Below are 21242 nucleotides of genomic sequence, written 5' to 3' on the forward strand. Positions count from 1 at the left end.
TAGAAACAGCTTTGTCCTGGATAGAGGTGACTTATGAAAGGGCTTGCTAATGACAGAACCCCTGAAGAAAAAGTCATACATACGCTGCTGTGATTGAAGCTGATGATCAGATGATTAAGTACTGAGGTGGGATTTTCTGCAGATGGCTCTGAAGGTTTTTCTCTAGAAAATGAAATAGGTGCTGCCTGCCTTTAAAGATGGCCGTAAATATTGTGGCATCAATAGATAAGTAAAAGGGTTGGTCACCTTGTGGAAGGAGGTAGTTATCTCAGCCCTTTCTGCTGTTCTCATAAACACCTGACCTTAAATCCTGTCAGCGGTGGGAACAGAAGGCCATGGAAGGAACCCTATGCCATTTGAGGACAGAGACTGCCACTGAATATTTCTAAACATTCAAATGCTTCAGGGGCAGAACCTCCGAATTCTGTCACTGACAAGCACCTTTCCCCTGGGTGGCACTCCTGCTACTGTTTAGTCACTTTGTGCTGGTAAGCAGAATGTTATTCAGACTTAGCTGAACCAAGCTCTCCTAAGAACGCAGAACTGGCTCAGGTGAAAAGATGAAGGGGATGTGATGATAGAAGCTCGCAGTCAATAAGTGTTAAGTATTTGAGCGGCCCCATCAGAATGTGCGTATGCTGCTGCATTTGATCCTTGTCAAAAACTCCATGAAAGAGACAACATTGCACTCCTCCTTTTGTAGGTGCTAAGATTGGGCAACAGGAAAGAGAGGTAATTTGTTAAGATCCCAGAGCCCGTAGCTTGTGCTGCCAGCATATGAGCCCAATAGACTGTCTCCTTTGCAAGTACCCTCAGATCCTGCATCCCTGGGTAGAACTGGCTTCCACAGCTTAGCATCCCTGGTGTACCCTTAGATCCTGCATCCCTGGGTAGGACTGGCTTCCACAGCTTAGCATCCCTGGTGTACCCTTAGATCCTGCATCCCTGGGTAGGACTGGCTTCCACAGCTTAGCATCCCTGGTGTACCCTTAGATCCTGCATCCCTGGGTAGGACTGGCTTCCACAGCTTAGAATCCCTGGTGTACCCTTAGATCCTGCATCCCTGGGTAGGAGAGCTTAGCCCCATTGGTGTATATTTTCCTATTTGAACATCCCCAAAAGTACTGAAACCTGAAACTGCTCTAAATTAGGGCTATCATAGCAGAATAGATAAATATCAAGGGACCAGTTTCCTTGCATCAACATAATAAAACAAGCTGATTGCTAAGCTAAATTTACTCAACCTTTATGAAATGGACAGCCTGAAGAATGTCATGGGGTTGTCTGCAAACTGACGTCACTGGCTTCTTCTTAATAACACTGACTCAATATCTGCCATTTGATAACGTTCATCCCCAAAAGCACACAAGAAAGATATAGAAAGGGGGCTAAAGATGTAGCTCAGTTGGTAGAGTGTTTGCCTCGTATGCACAAGGTCCTGGGTTCAACGGCCAGCACCGTGTCAGCCAGGTAGGTGCTGCATATGTGTGACCTAACAGCCAGAAGGCACAGGGAGAAGGATCAGGAGTCAAGGTCATCTTCAGACACACAGTAAATTCAAGGTCACCATGTACATAAGACTTTGTCTCAAAAACAAAAACAGCGCACGAAAGCAATTGGATTAAAAGCATCCAACTAGGGCTAACCCTCAGAGCACTCAGTGCAATGGGAGCAATTACCCCCGAAATGGGATTCCCATTATTCTGAAATTTTGAGGCAAAAAAAGAAAACCTTAAACTAGACCCGTTTACTAGAGGGATGGAGAGTCAGGGAAAGACTAACCTAAAGACTTGGGGGAGGGGATCAGCATGCTTGCTAGATTTCTCTGGGACACTGGCAGCTTCAGTTGGTTAACACAGGAGATACAGATAAAAGATCAGATCTGGAGGGTGCAATCTGATAGATCCATTAGGAAAGTTTGTAGCGTAAGACCCGAAAGAATAGCCAGACATTTGCTTTGCAAGTGTCAATTGAACATGACTGTCAGGGGTTGTTCCGAGAGAGAGTAGGAGGATGCTCAGGTGAATGAAACGACAGGGTCACGTCTTCCCGGACCATGAGAGAGGCTGATGGGGTTAATTTTACTGGGGGCCAGATGAACTAAGGTGGAGGGACCCAGGAAAGATTTGGGCCAGGACAGTGATGTAATTATATGGTATTATGGTTGGCGGCATTGAGTAAGTGCTTTCTACGTGATAAGTGACTTATGTCATTTCTCCCACAACCCCATTCTCAACAGAGTTAATGTCAAGGGACAGAAACACGAGTCAACGGGACTGCCTCCAACCACATCTTGAATTCATACATTTTATTTCTGTACCAACTTGAGCCTTACGATTAGCCATGGGGGACCTTATATGAGAAGGTAGGGCCTACAGGAACACGACGAGATCATGCCTGGAGGAATGGGATATTCAACATCCAATAGCTCGCATGCTCCCGAAAGGAAAGCAACTGTTAGAATAACCAAGTCAGTAGTTAGAGGTGACATGGACAGAGCTTTAGTGAGCTCATGAGTGGACAAGAGTTCAGTACTGATAAGGGAGACCCGTGTTCCAAAGAAGCTGGGTTACCATTCTTTTCTATGGGTGCTGTTGTCGGGTTTTGGAGTTAAAGAAGGGTGTGAGTTTGGGGTTGCTGAGAGAGAGAGATGCAAGAAATAACAGAACCTACACATTTCCCGGGGCATAAGGAGGGGCAGAGAGTAGAGCACAGGGCTGGGACTGGGTCCTGAACGGGAAGAGTAACCTCTCTTCTAATGTGATGGGAGAAAAGTGAGGAAGTGGAATGGTGGGCAGTGTGGGGATTTCTGCTTGCTAAGTAGGTGCTGGTTTATTTTCACGGACTGATACAGAGAGGAGGCCCCAAGAGAGACTAGGGCTTGGAAACAGATCTGATGGAGAACGAGTGTGGACCTGGGTAAAACTGAGCCACTCTGAGCTGCAGACTTCCTCCAGCCGCACTGGCAGCTGGCTAGGCATGCAGTATGGCACAAGCTGCTTAGGCAGCACCTGTCTGAGCAGATCATCCAGCTTCTCTGCGACTGCCCCCAGCTCGCAACCATGCAGCAGCCAGAACTAACCAAAACTTCACTGCCAGACCTGTCTTCAAATCTGTTGTTTAGGAAAAGCCTCTAAGGCAGGGCACCTCAGCATCAAATGCTTATTAGGATGAATAACAATTGAGGTCCACGCTTTTCAAAGCTTGCCGACGACTGAAATCGCTCCGCTTCTTCTAGCGCTGTTCTACTCTTATGTGTGATGTGTCGTACTGCCTCCCATCAACAGGATCCCTTAAAAGCCAAACACACAGCTTCTCTGGCATTATAACTCTGTTGTTACATCCTATGGCAGGGATGTGTAAGATGGGCAGTTTGCTGCTCCTCTAAGCGTACAACACAGAAGATGCAATCAGGACATTTGGAACTGGAGCCGATTAGTCTGTAACTGGCTGCGTAAGATCAAGTCCACAGGCCGGGTCTTATTGCATCATAACTGACAGTGCCAAAGGTTTTACCAAGGCCATGCAAAAACGCTCCTCAATGCGTTCTAGCTGTTCTGAGACGCGCTTCAGCTGTGGATACTTTTGTATCTATGACAACAAAGTTTGGTGATCACGACTGTCTTTGCAATGGTCCGTCTCCCGGTTTCTCTAGGACAGTATAAACTGACAGAAGACATTCTTAGTGAGCATGTAGACCCCAGTAGAGCATACGTGGGTAGCTCTAATTCCACCCTAAGCCATTAGTAATTTATAAAACAGTAGAATTGGACCATTTTCTTGAATTTTTAAACTTCACATGGGGCGTCTAAAGTGGAAAAAAAAAACACTGTCAATAAGGCAGAAAGACATTTAAGAAGAAAGGGGAGAAACTAACAATTGCAAGAATCCAGGCATTCTCTGGCAAGGTGTGGTGGCGGGCACAGTAGTTCGGCCGCTAGGGAGGGTGAGGTGGGACTACTGGGAATATAAGGGGCATTCATGGTGCAAGTTTCAGGCCATCCTGGGTTACGTTTGAGACCCTCTCAAAAACAAGCAAAATTAGAAATTCTCTTTTGAAATACTTAGGGTTACACCAAATTTTATGTGTGGGGCAATGATCATGTCATTGTATTACATCAAACAGTGTCCTGACTTCTCTGACACCCTTAAAACACTTTGCAAATAAAGCCTTGTAATTTGCAAGACACCCCCTGAGGGGCAGGGGCTGGGGTAATCTGGTTCTTGCCTTTGATTTTATTTACTTATTTGTTTGTTTGTTTGTTTGTGGTTGTCTTCTTCTGAAATAGGATCTCACTCTACAGCCCAGGTTGGCCTCACACACTCCAGGGAATTCTCCTGCCTCAGCCCCTTAATATTGGAATTACAGATGTGAGCCATGGGCTGGCTTGTCTTTGCCTTCTTGAATGAAAAGTTTGCAGTCCAGGAAACTTGGCCATTCATCACCTCATGAAGTGAAGAGGTGATCGTTTTCTTAAAGACGATGATTCAGTCGTTTAAATCAAGACCATGGTGCATTTGCTTAAAAGCAGCACAATCCATTCACTTTCACTTCCGTTCAGGAATCAGTTTTAATTTCTGTTATGTATACTTTTGATAAGGATACTGAAGGTCATTTCCCATTTTCCTCCTTAGAATTCCTATTTCCTCCTTAGAATTCTGCATACAGATATGTTGACTCCCTCAGGTCCACTTCACTGTCAACTGTAGATAGATTGTACTTTGAAAATTATTTCATGTTGATGGAACCAGGAAGGTACAGCATAACTCAAAAACACGGTGTAGGAACCCAGAAGGTCAGCCTGGCTGAGTGGTCTAAATCCGGAACTCTTGAGAGTCTTGGGCACTAGCTGCTGAAATATCAAAGCTCCGGTGTCAGAGTGGGGATGGGGAGCGATGGAGAGAACCAGGAAATAGGGCTATGGCACAACCCCTAACTTTGGGGTGAGATGGGAAGACCTGGGGCGGGCTGTCAGGCTGGGCGAGGGTGCAGGGAGGAGCCGGGGAGGGAGGGAAGGAGAGAGGGAGGACGCAGCGGGAGAAGGGAGAGGGGCTGGTGGAGGAGCGCGGAGGCCGCCTCGCAGGGCGCCAGGCGGGCGCACCGGGTCCCGCGTGGCCGAGCGTCCCAGCGCCCGAGGCGGCGGCCAGGCTGCCCCACGCTATGAGGACGCGTCTGAGATGAGCAGCCCACGCGGAGCAGTCCACGCGCCGCTCCGGAGGTCGCTGAGCGAGCAGCTGCGGGACTCCACCGCCAGAGCCTGGGATCTGCTGTGGAGGAACGTTCGCGAGAGGCGGCTGGCAGGTCGGTGTCCCGGGGCCCTGGGTGCGGGTTCCAGCATGGTGCCTGACAGCTGGGCTGCGCGCGGACCGCAGGGTCCTCCGTCACTGGGGCGCAAAGGTAAAGCCGGTGGCTGCGTCCCAGATTGGCGTTTCCACGTGGCTCATCCCCTGAGCGCTGGCGAGGGCGGCGCGATCCTGTAAGAGCTTACCGTAGTGGCGGAGACCAGAAGTTTGGAGGGAAACAGGTGAACAGTTAGTTGGTGAAAGCCAACAGCTGCCCACCACCCTGGTGCCGCTGGGATCCGATGTGCCCATTCTGGGAGCTGCCAGTGAAAGATTTAGGAATCCATTTCCCCCCCGGATTGAAGGAGAGGCTGTGGTTATTCCTAGCCAAGAGGTTTTAAGAACTTTTGTTTAGGTCGAAAGGGTTCCCCCTTCTTCACCGACACCCAGATTGTGCGTTGTGTCGTCAAGTGTGTGTCAGCGCTGCAGGAACCGCCATCTCTTGGTGGGACCACAAGCACAGTGAGTGTTCTGGGTCCTCCACGCCTGTAGTCACTGCTTTGCATATGCATATGCTCAGGAGGACAAGCCGCCCTCTCCACCAGGTTCAAGGGCAGTGCAGTGGTAATGCCTGGCCGAAGCTTCCGGAAGATGCTTCAGGAGTTATGGGAAGTGTGATTGATTGGAATGCTTCTGAGATGATCTTGACTTGTCTTCTGACCTTGTCTTGTTCAGAAGTAGGCATTCGTTGGTGTGGAAGAGAATTCTAGAAAGGAAGGTATAAAGCTTGGCAGAAGGAAAGGATGCCACAGGTGAAATAACCTTGACCTTTGGACTCCCCATTTCTCCTATTTAACCTGCAGAACAAGCCCCCCACCCCCATCAGCCTGACAGCATTCTGGATTCAGACACCCCAGCCCAGGTCACTTTGATCAGAATGTGCCCTTATCAAACTAACTCAGAAGAAGGCATTGTGAATGATTCTGACACTCAATGTAGTAAGCAATACATGTTTACCCATATTTTCTTTTCAGCATGGTGGCTCCGTTTAGTAGGTACCCAACAAATAAACAGACTTTTCCACCTGGACCCAGAAACAAATTGGGTCACTCAGTAGTTTTGGCTGTTGACTTTTAAAGACCTGTAAGCACATGGTAGACCCTGGAGAGTAACAGTTAATAACCCACCCCACCCGACCCTCCTGTGCCTTGCTTTCCTATTAGGTTAGGTCGTATTGTGATAGATTGTATCGTCTCTGGCATGGATCCTGTCAGGAACATTCTGTGGACCAGTGAGTTTGCTTCTTCTTAACTCCGGAATTCTTACTGCAAAGGACTCTTTGATAGCGTCTGTTGTTTAATTCTGTGGAGTTGGTTATGTCCGTGCATCCTCAGGAAGCAAGAAAGCTCTCCAGGAGGGCTGCCAAGACTGTGCTAGGTTTTTAGTGCTGAGACCAAAGGTGACTGCAACCTCTCCTCCAAAGAGAGCTTGGAAGGAATAGAGTGCTGTAAAGGCTTCAAAGACTATGTTCACGGGCATCTTAGACATTGCTATTAAGGCAGTGGCAGCAGGGACTAAAAACTATAGGTAAAAAATAAACATATTTAAGACCACAAATATGAAGTTAGATATGAAGGCTAGATGCAGCTTCAGAATGTTGAGCTTAAGAGTTCACTCAGAGGAACTCAATTAATTTTTGAAATAGTGGTATGAAGTTTTAAAATGTTTAATTAGAATATTAATACCTGCCTCCCGTTAATCTTCTCACCACCTTGCTAACAGCAAATGCCAGGAGGTTATTCAACTAGGACCAGACAATTCTCTGTAAAGTGAACTTCAGTTTCTGCTTCTCTAAGCTGCTGGGCTGCATGCCACAAAACCAAGCCAACCCCATGGAGGAGCTTTTAGATGCAAATTGCTTTTCTTGCTAAAGTAGCTAAAATATGGAACTTTGGCCACCAGACACTGAAATGCTTAAGTTATTAATGTTGGCATCACTTCCAGTGGAAAGTGCTCTCTGTTGGTGAAAGTCATCTTTATAAGACTCAGGTCACAGTATCAGACGCCTGACCATGTCCCCAGAGAGCATGTGCTCTGAGAGGGACCCTGTCTTTTTTGTTTGGGGTTTTATTTTGTTTCCTTTATTTTCTTTTCCTAACAAATAAAAGCTCTGTGCCTGCTTGTCTTCAGCTTGTTAGGCTTCTCCCCTTGAGCCTAGTGGACTGACCAGGGCTGAGAGTACTGTTGAGCACACTTGTGTTGGCTAGCCAGAGTGCCCTGAATGCACTGAATCTAAGGAAACCCATGTTCTAACTTTGCAGTCTTCATGAAAAGTTGTCCCCTCAACTCAACAGAAATGCAAAAAAGAAATACAACTGAATGAAAAAAAAAGTGAAAGTGGCATGTGACTGCTCCTAAGGGTTGACGTTTTCATTATAGATGTAAGGGAGAACACAGGCAGAGGCATTTGGAAGAGTTCAGAGTGGGCATGATCAGCCAACTGAACTGGGCCATGTAGCAAGAGGAGAGAGGGGAGAGTCAGAAGCCAAGAGACCAGGAGACCAAGGGAAAAAAGAACCCATGCTACCCAAAATGGCTGGGTTTTCTAGCAGTCAGAGAAGCTAGGGGAAGGGAAACCCAGCCAGTCCCTGGACTGGGATTTAGGGTAGAGGATGGGATGTGCCAGCCAGGAGAACACTGTCAGAGGTAGGGACTGAAGGATGCTGGGAGAACCTGGTGGCCAGAGTCCACTTTGATATGTTAATAGCACCTTCACCATTTGTCCTGAGTTTGAGAGCTAACACAACTAAGCGCACGTATAGCAAAGTCTGTGGATTTCCTTGCCGTGTGAGCATACATAATGAGAAAAACACATAGGTTGCAATGACATAAATGAGTCAAATAATGAAAGACCAGGGAGTTCCTGTCAAAGAGACAGCAGGCACCCTCCTGGGGCTCTCCGGTTCTGTGGGCACTAACAGCTGAATGAGCTCCCACTAGACAGGTGAGTTTACCAGAGTGTGCTTCGTCTCCCCCAGGATTATAATTCCCATGGGGCCAGCAAGAGTTTTCCTCATCTGTCACCTCCATATTCCACACTAGTGGCAGCAATTGTTTATTTCCCAGATGACAAAGCTGGTTTATTCAAATTCAGGTCATCAGATGCTAGAAGACATGCTGCCTGTGTCCATGTCCTAAGCTTTGAGAAAATACAGACCGGTTGAGATATTCTGTTACCACAGTGGGACTTAAACCATAACAAACGAACCTGAAAACCTGCTTCTTCTGTCCTGGGCTGGCAAGGATAACCCTCTGCATCTAACCAAGCTCGTCCCCAAATCATTCCACTGTGATGGTTAGCATGTGAGCTTATAGAGGTTTGAGACAAATCGATAGTCATACATCTTGCTTATTGGAGCCTGTAGGCGTTCACCCCACCCATCGTGGGAGCAAGGGCAGTCAGTGGTAAACTCCAAACGTACTACCATTTTTTCCAGGTAGGTGAGTGACAGGCCCTTCAGCTCACCCAGTTCTCCAGTCAGCTGCTGCCAGTGACGATTCTGTGCCTACAAGGTCATTAAATTCTTTTGGCCAAAGCACACCCAATGCACTCTGGCATTCCTCAGCACTTTGAGCTACTTTTCAAATGTTGATGACTGAGGAAGATCCCAATGACTTCTGAAAGGCTTCCTTCTCCTTCCTACCGGAAGTCCAGCAGTGTTTGATTCCCTTAGACTCGCATAACAATATTAGGTAATGTGTATGCTAATTGATACCACGTCTTTTGTTCTTTCTTTTTTCTTCAGTAGTCTTCTGCTAAATTATTTCTCTGAGACCCAGGAAGTTAAACTGCTGCCAAGAATATACTAACTTAAAACCCTGAAAAGTTTCAGTTGCTTTAGGAACCGTAGTTCCACCAAGTCCCCGCGGGTTCCTGTTAAGACAGGTCCCTCAGTTCTCAAAGTCAAGAGTGGCGTTCTGTCTCACGATGTAAACACAGATTGGGACTTCAATGCCAAGCAGGTGTAGAATAAAGCGTAGTCCATTAAATGTTCCTTATTAAAAATCTAACTGCGTGCCGTGACATCACAGGCACCAGATGGCCCTAGCGGATCCTTTTCATGTTTCTGCTATCTTTTCTTAAAATCTGACTGCGTGCCATGACATCACAAGCACCGGATGGCCCTAGCGGATCCTTTTCATGTTTCTGCTATCTTTTCTTACTATCACTTCAGCATGAAGACTGGCTGTGCTGCTCCCACAAGGGTTTGTCATTGCCGCTCCCACTGGGACAGCACTGAAATGGGCTTGATATTTACAGTAACAAAAACTTCTAAGTCAAATGACAAAATCCAATAGGGCCTATCACTGGATCAGCATTCTTGACCTTCACTAACCTCAGGTTCACCTCAGCCTTTCAGAGTGCCAGGACCCAAGCCCCTCCCTGACACCCTCACTCCTTCAAACCACAGAGAAACCCTGTCTCGAAAAACCAAAACCAAAACAAAACAAAAAACAAAACAGATGTCCCGCAGTGTGCAGCTGGGGGAGGGGAAGAACCACTTTACATTAAGTTCCCCATGATACTCATGAAATGTGGAACCCAATACAGGACTATTCAAAATGAGCAGACCTAACCTAAAACTCAGAGTCTGAATTGCTCCAAATTCTAATTTAAAAAAAAAAAAGAACCAAGGTGACAGGAGGCCACAGGTGGAACATGCCACTCTGTCCGCACAGATGCACCACGGTCGCATGTGTGTAATGCCCAGCTTTCTCTGCACCCTTAGGGATGGAAGATTCTGGAGTCCTTTTGTCTGTGATATACAGACTTTTATCCATCGTGAAATTATTAAACATATTGCAAAAATTCTATTACGTGTATACGATATATATGAAGCATGAATGGATTTTGTTTAGACTCGAGTCCCATCCCTAAGACATCTCACAGTGTATATGTACATATATTTCAAAATCTGAAAGAAAAAAAAAAACACCAAATAAAAAAAGACCCAAACCATTGCTGGTCTCCAGCATTTTGGCTGAGAGATACTCAAACTCAATTGCAAGCACCTAACAAAGTGAAATGAGAGGGAGTTTATCCTATCAAAGGGCAAGAACAAAACAAAACGAACAGAAAGTTAGCAGGGCCTAGAAAATAATGAAAAAGATGGAAAAGCAAGTCAGTGAGAGAAAACGGTGGCAGACACACGGCCAGGATGGCATTAAAGGCTTAGGTAGGCTTGCTACCAGGGAAAGATGTTTAGCCTTGAGTCTGAAATGGACTTCACAAAGAGAAAGGGGTAAGACCAAACAAGGCCACCAACAATGGCAGAACCGAGGCACAAACTAGGCTTGAATGAGGGTAATGGTGGTGGAAATGGACGGATGGATGGAAGTAGGTGATAGAAAGGGGCACCTGTGGGGTGCCACGGATGTGGAGATAACACCTGGACCAGCTCGTTGTTGGAGACGGGTAGGGTTGGGTGAGAACAGGTGATAGAGGGAGACGCTGTTGGCTGAGACGGGACCACGGCGGGTCTGCGTGGGGGAAGAAGAATGAAGAGCTTTCTGTCACATGTGGCCTCTTCCATGCAAAAGTCAAAGAGCTGGGTTCCAAACACAGCTCTGAGATAAAAAGCAGAGCTAAAGAAATAGGGGTTAGAGTTATCAACATCTAACTACTCCATAAAGCTTAGGAAGAGAATATAAATAAGGTGTGTGTTGTGGAATATTACTTTAGCAAATGTGTGTTACGTTTGTTTATGCTGCGGAATATCACTTTGTGTAAAGGTGTGTTACATTTGTTTGTGCTGCGTTTGTTTAATTATGTAAAGATGTGTTCCATTTGTTTCATCTTGCCTGCCTAAGGTGCCTGATTGGTCTAATGGAAACCTGAATGGCCAATAGCTAGGCAGGAGAGAAGCAGGCAGGGCTGACAAGCAGAGAGAATAAGTGGGAGGAGAAACCTAGGCTGGAGAGAGAAGGAGGGAAAAAGAGAGGGACACACCCAGGGCCAGAAGTCAGGCAGCCTCCAGCCAGACGTGAGAAGAAAAGAAAGGTAAAAGGCCTCAGGGCAAAACACAGATAAACAGGTTTAGTTATAGAGCTAGCACGGAACAAGCGTAGCTGAGATGGAGCATTCATAACTAATATTGAGTCTGTGTCATGATTTGGGAGCTGGTTGATAGCCCAAAAGAAAAAACCTGCTACAGGGAGAGAATGTTCTAGGACTTTCCTTATTTAGAACAGAACAGTTAGACTTGAATATACATGAGCTGTACGTTCTTAGGGGCACTGGATCATTAGCAATACTGTCCCAAACTCTTCATTCCTCAGCAAGATATTCATGCTATATTAAATACTCCTTTATGAGAGATATACTCATTTGGCACTAAAATTGTTGATAAATTTAATAATAATAATAAATTCTTCATTACTAAAGTGCCTTTTAATTTCAAGTTTATATTATATAATAAAAATAAAAATTTAATCAATATTTTAAAGAATATCATGAGAATAAATTTTCAAGGTCGCCCTCACCCTACACTTACAAAAAGAAAAACATGGAAATTCAATAACAAGTGGTCTTAGCGTAGTGTCGGTTGTGGTTACTGCAACTTGTTGGGTTCCTATATAAAACAGGTAGGAGTTTTTGGCTCGATAGGAACAGTCTAATCCAGCAAAGTCCAGGAGGGAAGCTTTCCCGCATTGACTTTCTCAGTACCGCATCCAGTAACTGACATCATCCGTTATACTTTACCCACAAATATGTTGGCTGAGATGAAATTTCTCAAAGGAAAACAGGTTGCCACCAGTCTACCGCTTATTGTTTGCAAGGAGCTTAGCTTAAACTTGGGCTAGCCTGATTGCAAAGCTGAGGCTAGCCCTTAGGGAACAGAGTCGTCCTGCAGCTGGTACAGAGAAAGACCATGTTAATTGTGTGGTTCCCCTGAAGAAGAAACAGGGCCTAGCTAACTGTCTGAGGCTTCTCCAGAAGACCATGCGACATGCCCTGTGGTATGCACATGTGTCAACTGCCCGCGATCATGCAGCCTTCTCCTTCATGCCTTTTGCATTTTTAGATCAAACACAGCACTTATCAAGAAAAAAAAAAAAGCCTGGTGACCTTGCAGTGTTCTGGGGATTCAGCCATTAGGATATTTCTATATATGCCCTTGTGCAAGCTTATGATAGTACAAAGTGAAAATAAAAGCGGTTTGGAAAGTGTCAACAGTCTTGAGGCTGATTCAGTCAGTGAAGCTGAAGGGCAAACATTTGGCGTCAGTTTTGCAGTCGGTCAATAAGTGTTGAGCCACGAAGTAACATCCTGGTCAAAGCCTGTGGGGACAGACTTACAGAATATGAACCCCATTCTATGGTTGTCTCCCGGCAAAGCGCATCAATTTTGTCATGCTGCTCAAATCAGTTACCCCAGATTTTTGGCCCAGAACGGAGTGAGCGTCCAGAAACTGTGAAGGACAAGTACGAGCTACGTGGCAACTGCACAGTATCCTTACACTGTGCTAAACTGGCCCAGGCTCTCAGGCCAGATCTCCTTGGTCACATTTTCAGCCATGACAAAGAAACTTGAGAACGGCATGGCCCTGTGCTGCGATTACTTTTCACAGTAGACTATATTATTTATATTACATCATAGGATATGGGACTTTCTGAACGTTCCTTTCTCCTTCTGCGTGACATTAAATAGGACATAAATAAGGACAACTAGAGCAGAGCAGTGGGTCTCACCTGGGAGTCGCCACCCCTTGCGGGTCTTCCTGGGGGTCGCTGAAGACTACTGGGAACACGGATGTTTACATTATGATTCACAGCAGTAGCAAAGTTACAGTTATGAGGTAGCAAAGAAAATTTTATGATTGGGGGTCACCACAACATGAGGAACTGTATTGAAGGGTCACAACATTAGGAAGGTTGAGAACCAATGAACTCGAAGACCCCAAAAGAAACAAGCACCTTTACTAACAGTGGCTCAGCCTCCCTCTAGAAAAAGTCAAAACATTTCGGATGCCTTGAAAATGGTTTTTTTTTATTAAAATTCTGTTTTCTCTATTAGAACAACCTGAAAATACAGATCTCCCCTGGAAAATGTAGCAAGACTAAGTTATACAGTTATTCCTTCACTCGGACGTACGGGTCATCACAACAATATCATGATGATGGGGCGATAATGCTCCCCGTCCTTCCCGGATATGGAGGATGTCTTTCGAAAACACTGACAGACATAGCACAATCCTAGCCAGAGAGTCAGCATCTCTTGGTCGGAGGCAAGAGAATGTTGCTTAGGCACTAGAAAGTGAGGAGTGGAGTGAAGACACTTTTAAAGGGGAGCATCGGAATATTCCAAGTAGGTCTGTAAGGCGCCTTATTCTTTCTGAAAGGAAAAAGAGAGGCTTCCTTGTAGTGGGCTTTTCTGTGGGCTCTCAGCTCACAGATAATGACCCTGAGAATAGCTATTAATTATGAAGGCCCGGCCTTAGCTCAGGCTTGTCCCGCCTGCTCTTAGAACTTAAGTTAACCGGTTAGTTTTAATCCACGATCTGTGGCGTGGCCTGTGCCTCATCTCTCAGCACTGCTCATGCTGCCTGCTCTAAGGCAGCTCTGCCTTCCTCTTCACAGAGCCCCTCTGTCCCCAGAAGTTCCGCCCAGCCTGCTCCTGCCTAGCTATTGGCCATTCAGCTCTTTATTAAACCAGTCACATGACACATCTCCACATAGTGTCAAGGGCCATTCCATAACATTTCCATAGCTCTTAAAGCAAAAGCCGTAGTGATGCGAGACTCTGACTCTTAACTCGCCACGGCAGAATCGTAGATATGGAAGAGGGCTGGGAGCTGTTTGGGACGTCTTCTGTAAAATCACAGCTGTACAGTGGATAGTCAACGTGCAAAACCAGCGCTCTTCAGTTATGAGAGGATAGGAATATTTGTCATTGCTGTGACTACAGTGCTGAAAGCCGTGATTGCTTGGTGTACCCAGTGTGTGTGTGTTCTTGGACTCTTGACTAATAAAACCACAACTCAAGGGTACTGGTGTGTGATGGAAGACCGTGTGCACACCACCACGGTCTACAGCTAGTGGAGCTAAGACCTACCTGAGTTTGTATCTTAACTTTGCCTCGGTGTCTTGTTTCCTTATGTTCAAAAGGGTGGCCAAGCATAGTACATACTTCTATGCTGTTATGAAAACTGGGTGAGTTTTCCACAAAAAAAAAAAGTCAGTTCATGTCTGCCTCCAGTAAACACTACATAAGTGTTAATTTAGGAAAGATTTATCTGAGGTATGACATGCCGGATACATGAGATAAGAGGATCCTTTTAGCCCTAACTGTAAACCAGCTATTCCTTTCAATTCTGGATTCATCTGCTTGTCCCTATATGTTTGGACCCCACTAGGCATTTCCAAGGGTTAGGACCTTAGCCTTGTTTTCCTTATTCTGACAGAGATGCAAGCAGTCAAATGCTGAACATGTTGCTAGCATGGATGGTAGCATCATAATCAAATCCATTTATATTTTAAGGTGTTTATTGATTATGCTAAAATTTTATGATTTCTTCATAAAAGATACCATCAACTTTGGAATTATGCAGTCAAGAGTCATTCGCGTGCCCTTAGCCTAACTGGAATTGATGGAAATATGATGAAAATGAGAGAGATGATGAACTAGCTAATCTCTAGGATTGCATTTAGCTCTTCAATGAAGCCTGAAGAATTAAGTAAACATCACAGAGTTAAGTCCCCCTTCTGTAGGAATTCTGTGGGGTGGTCCAGTGGATGAAAGAGGGAGGAGGCCTAGAGGCGTCCATGACCATCTCCCCCATGCAGTTCTGCTCTCAGCACACTGCAAAGCATCTCACAGGAGGTCCCTTCTAGAACTGGATCTACATCTGCCAGAATCAAAGAAGGAGAGAAAGTGCCATAGCCTTGAGCCTGCTAGCACTCCTAAAGTCTGTGCAACAAGCAGGGACAGAGCTCTGCGGGCCAAGGCACCTGCTGCCAAGGCTGAGGACCTGTGTTCAATCTCCAGAACCTACATGGTGGAAGGAGAGAACCCACTCCTGAAAATTACCCTCTGACTCGTGCACGCATGAACCCATAGGCCCTGCACTGCAGTTGTGCCGGGCTGCGTAGCTTCGGGGGCATGCCTCCTATGCAGAAACCTGTAATCCCACCCCATCCCTAACACGCACACCAATCACCACCACTTGGGCCAGTGTTCTGGTGTTAAAAACTTAAAATTAACTGAAGTCTCATTTTAATTTTGCATGGGGCCTTCTATGATGAACAGTCATGCGTGTGGTAGAAAACAGGCTCTTGCTGAATCAGGCTTTGCTTTGTAAGTTTGTCTTGTTTGTTCTGTTTTATTGTTTGATGAGTTGAACACCATCATGATGAAATGAGACACTATGTTGCCCTTGGTTTTCACAGTTATAAGGACTATAATTTATTACATACATTGAAGCAAATATTTTAATTTCTATTTTTAAAGTATGTGACTTAAAGTATGTAAGAAAATTGGGACAAGGCACCATACTTGGCATGCTACGCTTTTAGATGTGTGTTTTGCAACTTCTTAATTAAGCTGTTGCTTAATTAAATATTTGCTCATTTTACAATGCCCATAACAGATTAATTCATGAAATCGCTTCTATTTGAACCATTCCTGCTATTTCCTGTGCAGCTTTCACCTGGGGTGCTCACCCAGAAAAGGAAATTAGCAGCAGTTATAAGCCTCTCATTTATCACCAGGGTTTTCTGAACCCCTCTGCCAACACTGCGTTTTGTCGTAATACCCATCTGTCTGGAAGGAGTGTCGGTGCTGATGGAGTCTCATCTCCCCCGTGGCCTAGGTCAGATCTTCCTTTGCCAACAGCAACTCTACCTAGAACTCCTTGTTTGCTTATCTAGAAAATGCAATTATTTCTAGTCATTTTAAGAAAAGCGCATGGGCCTGGAGGGATGGCTCAGTGGTTAAAAGCACCGGCTACTCTTGCAGAGGACCTGGGTTCAGCTCCCAGCACCCACTTGGTTATTCCTAACTATCTGTAATTCCATTTCCAGGGTATTTGATGCCCTCTTCGGCATTTCCTGACATCTCCAGGCACATGGTACATGTACATACATGCAGGAAAAACACACATATACATGAAATAAAAAATAAACACATCTTTTAAAAATAAGAGTGTTTCCTTTTTTCTTGCCCAGCACCATCCAATGACATACTTAAATGCCTCTGAATAGTCACACGAGTCAGTGGGCAGATCTAACCAGCCGACTGGAGACGTTACCAGAGAGCTGACCTGCCTAGCAACAGTATCCTCACTGTCAGGTGAATGGGCGTGATGATCCGTGAAGAGAAGCTAGCGACTGGCTTTGTGTATCTAGTTCTGATTAGAAGGCAAGTATGAGATGCGTGGCTGTTTCACAGGAAACCTCTAACGAGTTTTATACTCCAGATGTGGGATACTAAGTCTGTAGTGAATCAGTCATAGCACCGTCATCAATAGTGGGGATTTAAACCACTGGACTGCTGTTGGAAGGGCTCCTGGATTAACGCTTGATCTAATGACTTGCTTTCATGGATGTATCTGTCTCTAGGATCACGCTGTTCCGAGAGACATGTCAGCTGCCCTAGCTTTGTACCAGGGATATAGAAGCTATGCATTGTGTTTCCAACCAGGGTAAACATTGGTGATGTCGTTCTATTAGCAGTAGCTACCTTGCAGTGTGCCCTACTGAGTGCCAGCCACTATGCTAAATACTTCCCTTCTCTTTTTATTTAATGCCTAGACTCCTGGTAGGAACCAGCAGGGCAACTGTTAACACACACAGAATTTTACAGCCTTCTAAAACAACAACAACAACAACAAAAAAAACAACAACAACAACAAAAGGTTTCTTTACAGACTAATGATGTAGACAGAAGTATACTTCCTCTGAGAAAATGCAACCCCTAGGCATAGGCTTAGTGAACATGATCTTACCCTGGGCAGTTTCAGCCCCACGACATCCGTAAACACTCTGCTGCCTTCCTCACTTCACGGTGGAGAAACCGAGGCCTGGAGAGGTCAGGTGACTTGCTCAACGCTCACATTTGTGAGACTCAGAGGGTACAAAGTCCCAAACAGCAGTGAGTCATGACATTGCAGGGTGTCCTGGGGACAAGGGTGGAACGGCTTCTGCAGCACAGCTGCTTCAAGACAGCCCAGAAGGTAACCGAGGGAGCCGTCCAGGGCACTCTGGCGTCTTTGGGTTTCTATAGTAACAATGACGATGATTCGTGATGACCCTGAACACTTGTGTAGTGCTTTGCAGCACCGTGTCTGCTTATTACTTGAACAGTGACTTAATATTAACAGGGTTTCACAGAGATCCTCTCGGGGAGGCCGTGTGGGCACAATGATCTTGATTACATTAATTACATAGTAGAAGAAAAGAAGTCATGTGACTCCCAAGGGTCCCATGACCAGAGGATGGCAGAGGGAATTTAAATTCAGGTTTCTACCCCATGTTTGCTCTTCTGGTCCTCCCCCCTGACAACATGGGCTCACTCTCTCCAGGTCTATCAGTGCTGTTTAGTGAACCCAGAGCTCCCAAGTGGACAAACTCATCAGAGCTGCCAGGAGGGCTCCATGAAATCCAGGCTATGTCCTCACCAGATCTGTCATATGTTTGGGGGTGGAGGGGGTGCAGGGAGAAGAAGGTGATATGTGGGGTTTTATTTCAACAACTTTTCCAGATGATTTAACTGTCTCTTTGTGTATAGACTGCCTGGCGCTGTCTTCCCGCTGGCAGTGACTGGAACGGTACAGCCATGGTCATGGCTCCTCAGATCCTATGCTATGCTGTCTTCAAGGTCTAATAATTGGCATCCCTCGTGCCTACCCAGATCCTACCCAGTTTCTGATGGATTCACTAGTGTCTTCGTACCAATGTTTGCTCCCCCTTCCTGAGGGTCTCCTGCCTTCTTCTCTTGGTGCCTTTTGTGGAGTTAAAGGCTGGAAGACCCGGCTCTAGGATGTTCTAACACAACCCAGCTCGGTGCTTCTCTGTTTGTCATCCTTTATCCTAGTTTCTTCTTTCTTGCTGTGATAAAATACTGACCAAAACCAACTTAGGGGAACAGCATGAGGCTTCCGTGTCCTGATCACAGTCCGTCACTCATGGATGTCGGGACAAGAGTTCAAGACAGGATCCTGGAGGTAGAAACTGCCATGGAGGAACACTGCTTACCAGTTTGCGCCCTGTGGTTCAGCTTGCTTTCTTACACAACCCAGAACTGCTTGCCTAGTGGTGACACTGACCCCAGTGGACCGCGCACCCCCACCCATCACTTACCACAAAAATGCCCCTATAGACTTCCTATAGGCCAATCTGCTGGAGCTGTTTTCTCAATTGAAATTCCCTCATCCCAGATGACCCTCACTGAGTCAAGCTGGAATAAAGACCAAAGCGTCAAATCCTTTTGCTGTCCATTCTGAAGAAGGAGGAAGGGGAGGGATATGACAACACTACTAGAATGTGAAGACCTGGTCCCCTTGGACGTCACCCCTCGCCTCTCCCTGGCCTTAGCTGTACATTTCACTCTGTATCTTACTGGCAAGAGTTTGTCGTACAATAGCGACACTTTGTGTTTCCTTGTGATGTACATAGTCCTCATGGCAAAATCACCCAATGGTCGAAGGGGTATAGTGATGCCTGCATACATGGCAAGGACAGGACTTTTGTTTGTTTGAGCCCTTTACTGTTTCAAGGTGATTCTAGTCAAACAAACAAACAAAAGTCCTGTCCTTGTCTTTCCTCGTACTCAAAGAACCACAAAGCATTAAGATTCACAGAAACTTTATAAAATTATCTTGACTGAGCCATTCATCAAGACCAACCAACTGGCCCCGAGGAAAGTTAACCCCTTCCTGTCACGTATTGACAAATCCGACATTGCAGCCACATTCTGTGTCACACAAAGTGACTCTTGGGATTACAGGCGACCTTGTACTTGACCACTCATTTGTAAACATAATGCTTATTTCCAAAGTTTGTCTACTGGAGTACAGTGTCTTTGGGAGAAAGGTACCAGCTTAATGTCAGGAGTAAAGCCTTTGTAGCGATGCTAACTTCACAAGGGTCTGCTGGTAAACTACTCTGATTCACTGATGGAGTAAAGGGAAGGTCGCTGGCTGAAGGGGCTTAAAGGCATCTTATTCCTCCCTCCTAGATGCTGAATAGACCCCTGGTGACCCCAACCCCTGGCTTGCACAGATGCCACCCCCTAGTGTTTGGCATACTTTATGTCATACGTCAGCTTTGTCGATTTATGCAAGATAACATTTCTTTATTTTCTAGCCTTGCAGAATGCTATCGGAGCTTCTCATCTCATAGCTAAAGGAAACAAAGACTGCCGCTATTGTATGTGTTGTGCAACGCTATTCCCGTGGAGACACAAACAAATATCTACTTACCCTAGATAAGGAACCATTGCAGATCAAAGTGCTGATATCACTAAAGTCCTACTTGGTGGAGTGAGTTTTACTAAGGCTACTTACAGGAGTATGGGTGAGAAGTTACTTATCAGAGCATGCATGACTCAAAGACATCACCAAAGCCCACCCCCACGTGAGTGATGGCCCATAAAATCTGGGACAGTTCAATGGACTATATTTTCCAGGCAGCTAGGGTTATGTGAGTCATTTCCAAACAGCTGGTCTGGTCTCTGACTTCCAGGTAGCTTGGTTCCTCCGAGATTGTCTTTCAAAAGTCTTTACTACTTATATAAACTTAGGTGTGGAAGGGCTTACTAAATCTGTTCAGTTTCAGGGACTTCCTGAAGCTTTAGAGTTGTTCAGTTCTCCAGAAAGAATGTTTCACCTTCCTTTAGAACATTCTGTGTCTCTAGGAGCTTTCCCTTGAAGATGGAAGGTTTTATCTTTGGAGGAAATTGTTATGCATCAGGTCTAGGTGAACAAAATGGACAAGCTGTAGTTAACATTTAATTAAACTGTAGCATAAATAGTAAAAATCCAGAAACGATATTGGAGTTCAGGCTGAAGATCAGAAAAGCAAAGCAGCCAGCCACTAGAGAGACTTTTTACCTCTACCAAATCTTCAGACTAAAAGGCAAGATCCTGTCTGCTGGAATCTGCAGACTCCACACTCCCGTGAGTTCCTGCTCTTCCCCTTTATATTTCCCTCCCTGGTCAACCATATCACTCCTGTCTCTACCTCCCTAGTGCTGGGATTAAAGCTGCATGATGCTCAAACACTGGGATTAAAGGTGTGAGCTACCACCATGTGGATCTGTTTCTTGATCAATCTTGTGTAGCCCAGGGTAGCCTTGAACTCACAGAGATCCATCTGCCTCTGTCTCCTGAGTTCTGGGATTATAAACTTTATAATCCTATGATTTTATTGTATTCCCAGTAGCGGTTTAAATTTTGTTTTAGTCCTTTGATTATACATTAGCTCAGCTTCCCACAGAAAGCTGAATTAATGTTTGCAATGTAGTGATAAGAGTAGAGGGGAAGGGAAGGAGGCCAGAAAACAAGTCCTAATTCATGGTGCCCAACCCCAACTCCGAGAGTCCGCGCGGAGCTGAGCAGCTGCATTGTAACACTTCCCCTTTGTCTTCGCATGGAATTGCTCTCTGGAGTCCTCAGACAGCCACGGTCGCCCGGGGGCTCCTCAAATGTCACCAGGGCAACAACAAAGTGACACACATGAAGTAGAGGCATTGAGTTGGATTATTGCATCACGAGCTATCTGCATATGAAAAGCAGTCGTGGAAAACAACCCCGAACAGTGTGGCGCTTGATCCCACCTCCACCGCTAAGTCCCTAACTGCCCTCCCCTTAGAGATCTTGGTGTGACCCCTATCCTGGGAATGTGGGAAACAGCAACCCAAGGGAATCATGGGCTAAATTTGGGAAACTGACATGAGACAA

General features: G+C 45.7%; 1 protein-coding gene across 2 annotated transcripts in view; it reads left to right on the forward strand.

Annotated features, from left to right (window-relative positions):
• Positions 1-5079: 5079 nt before the first annotated feature.
• Stard13 (StAR related lipid transfer domain containing 13) overlaps positions 5080-21242 on the forward strand; it is a 207328-nt gene continuing 191165 nt past the window's right edge. The window contains exon 1 of one of the 2 annotated variants that reach the window (XM_057764146.1): positions 5080-5302. In XM_057764146.1, the coding sequence (XP_057620129.1) occupies positions 5179-5302 (124 nt within the window). In that variant the 5' untranslated portion in view covers positions 5080-5178. The remainder of the gene's footprint in view (positions 5303-21242) is intronic. The other variant, XM_057764149.1, reaches the window with a different exon arrangement.

The sequence above is a fragment of the Chionomys nivalis genome, chromosome 3 (assembly GCF_950005125.1).
Source record: "Chionomys nivalis chromosome 3, mChiNiv1.1, whole genome shotgun sequence".
NCBI lineage: Eukaryota > Metazoa > Chordata > Mammalia > Rodentia > Cricetidae > Chionomys > Chionomys nivalis.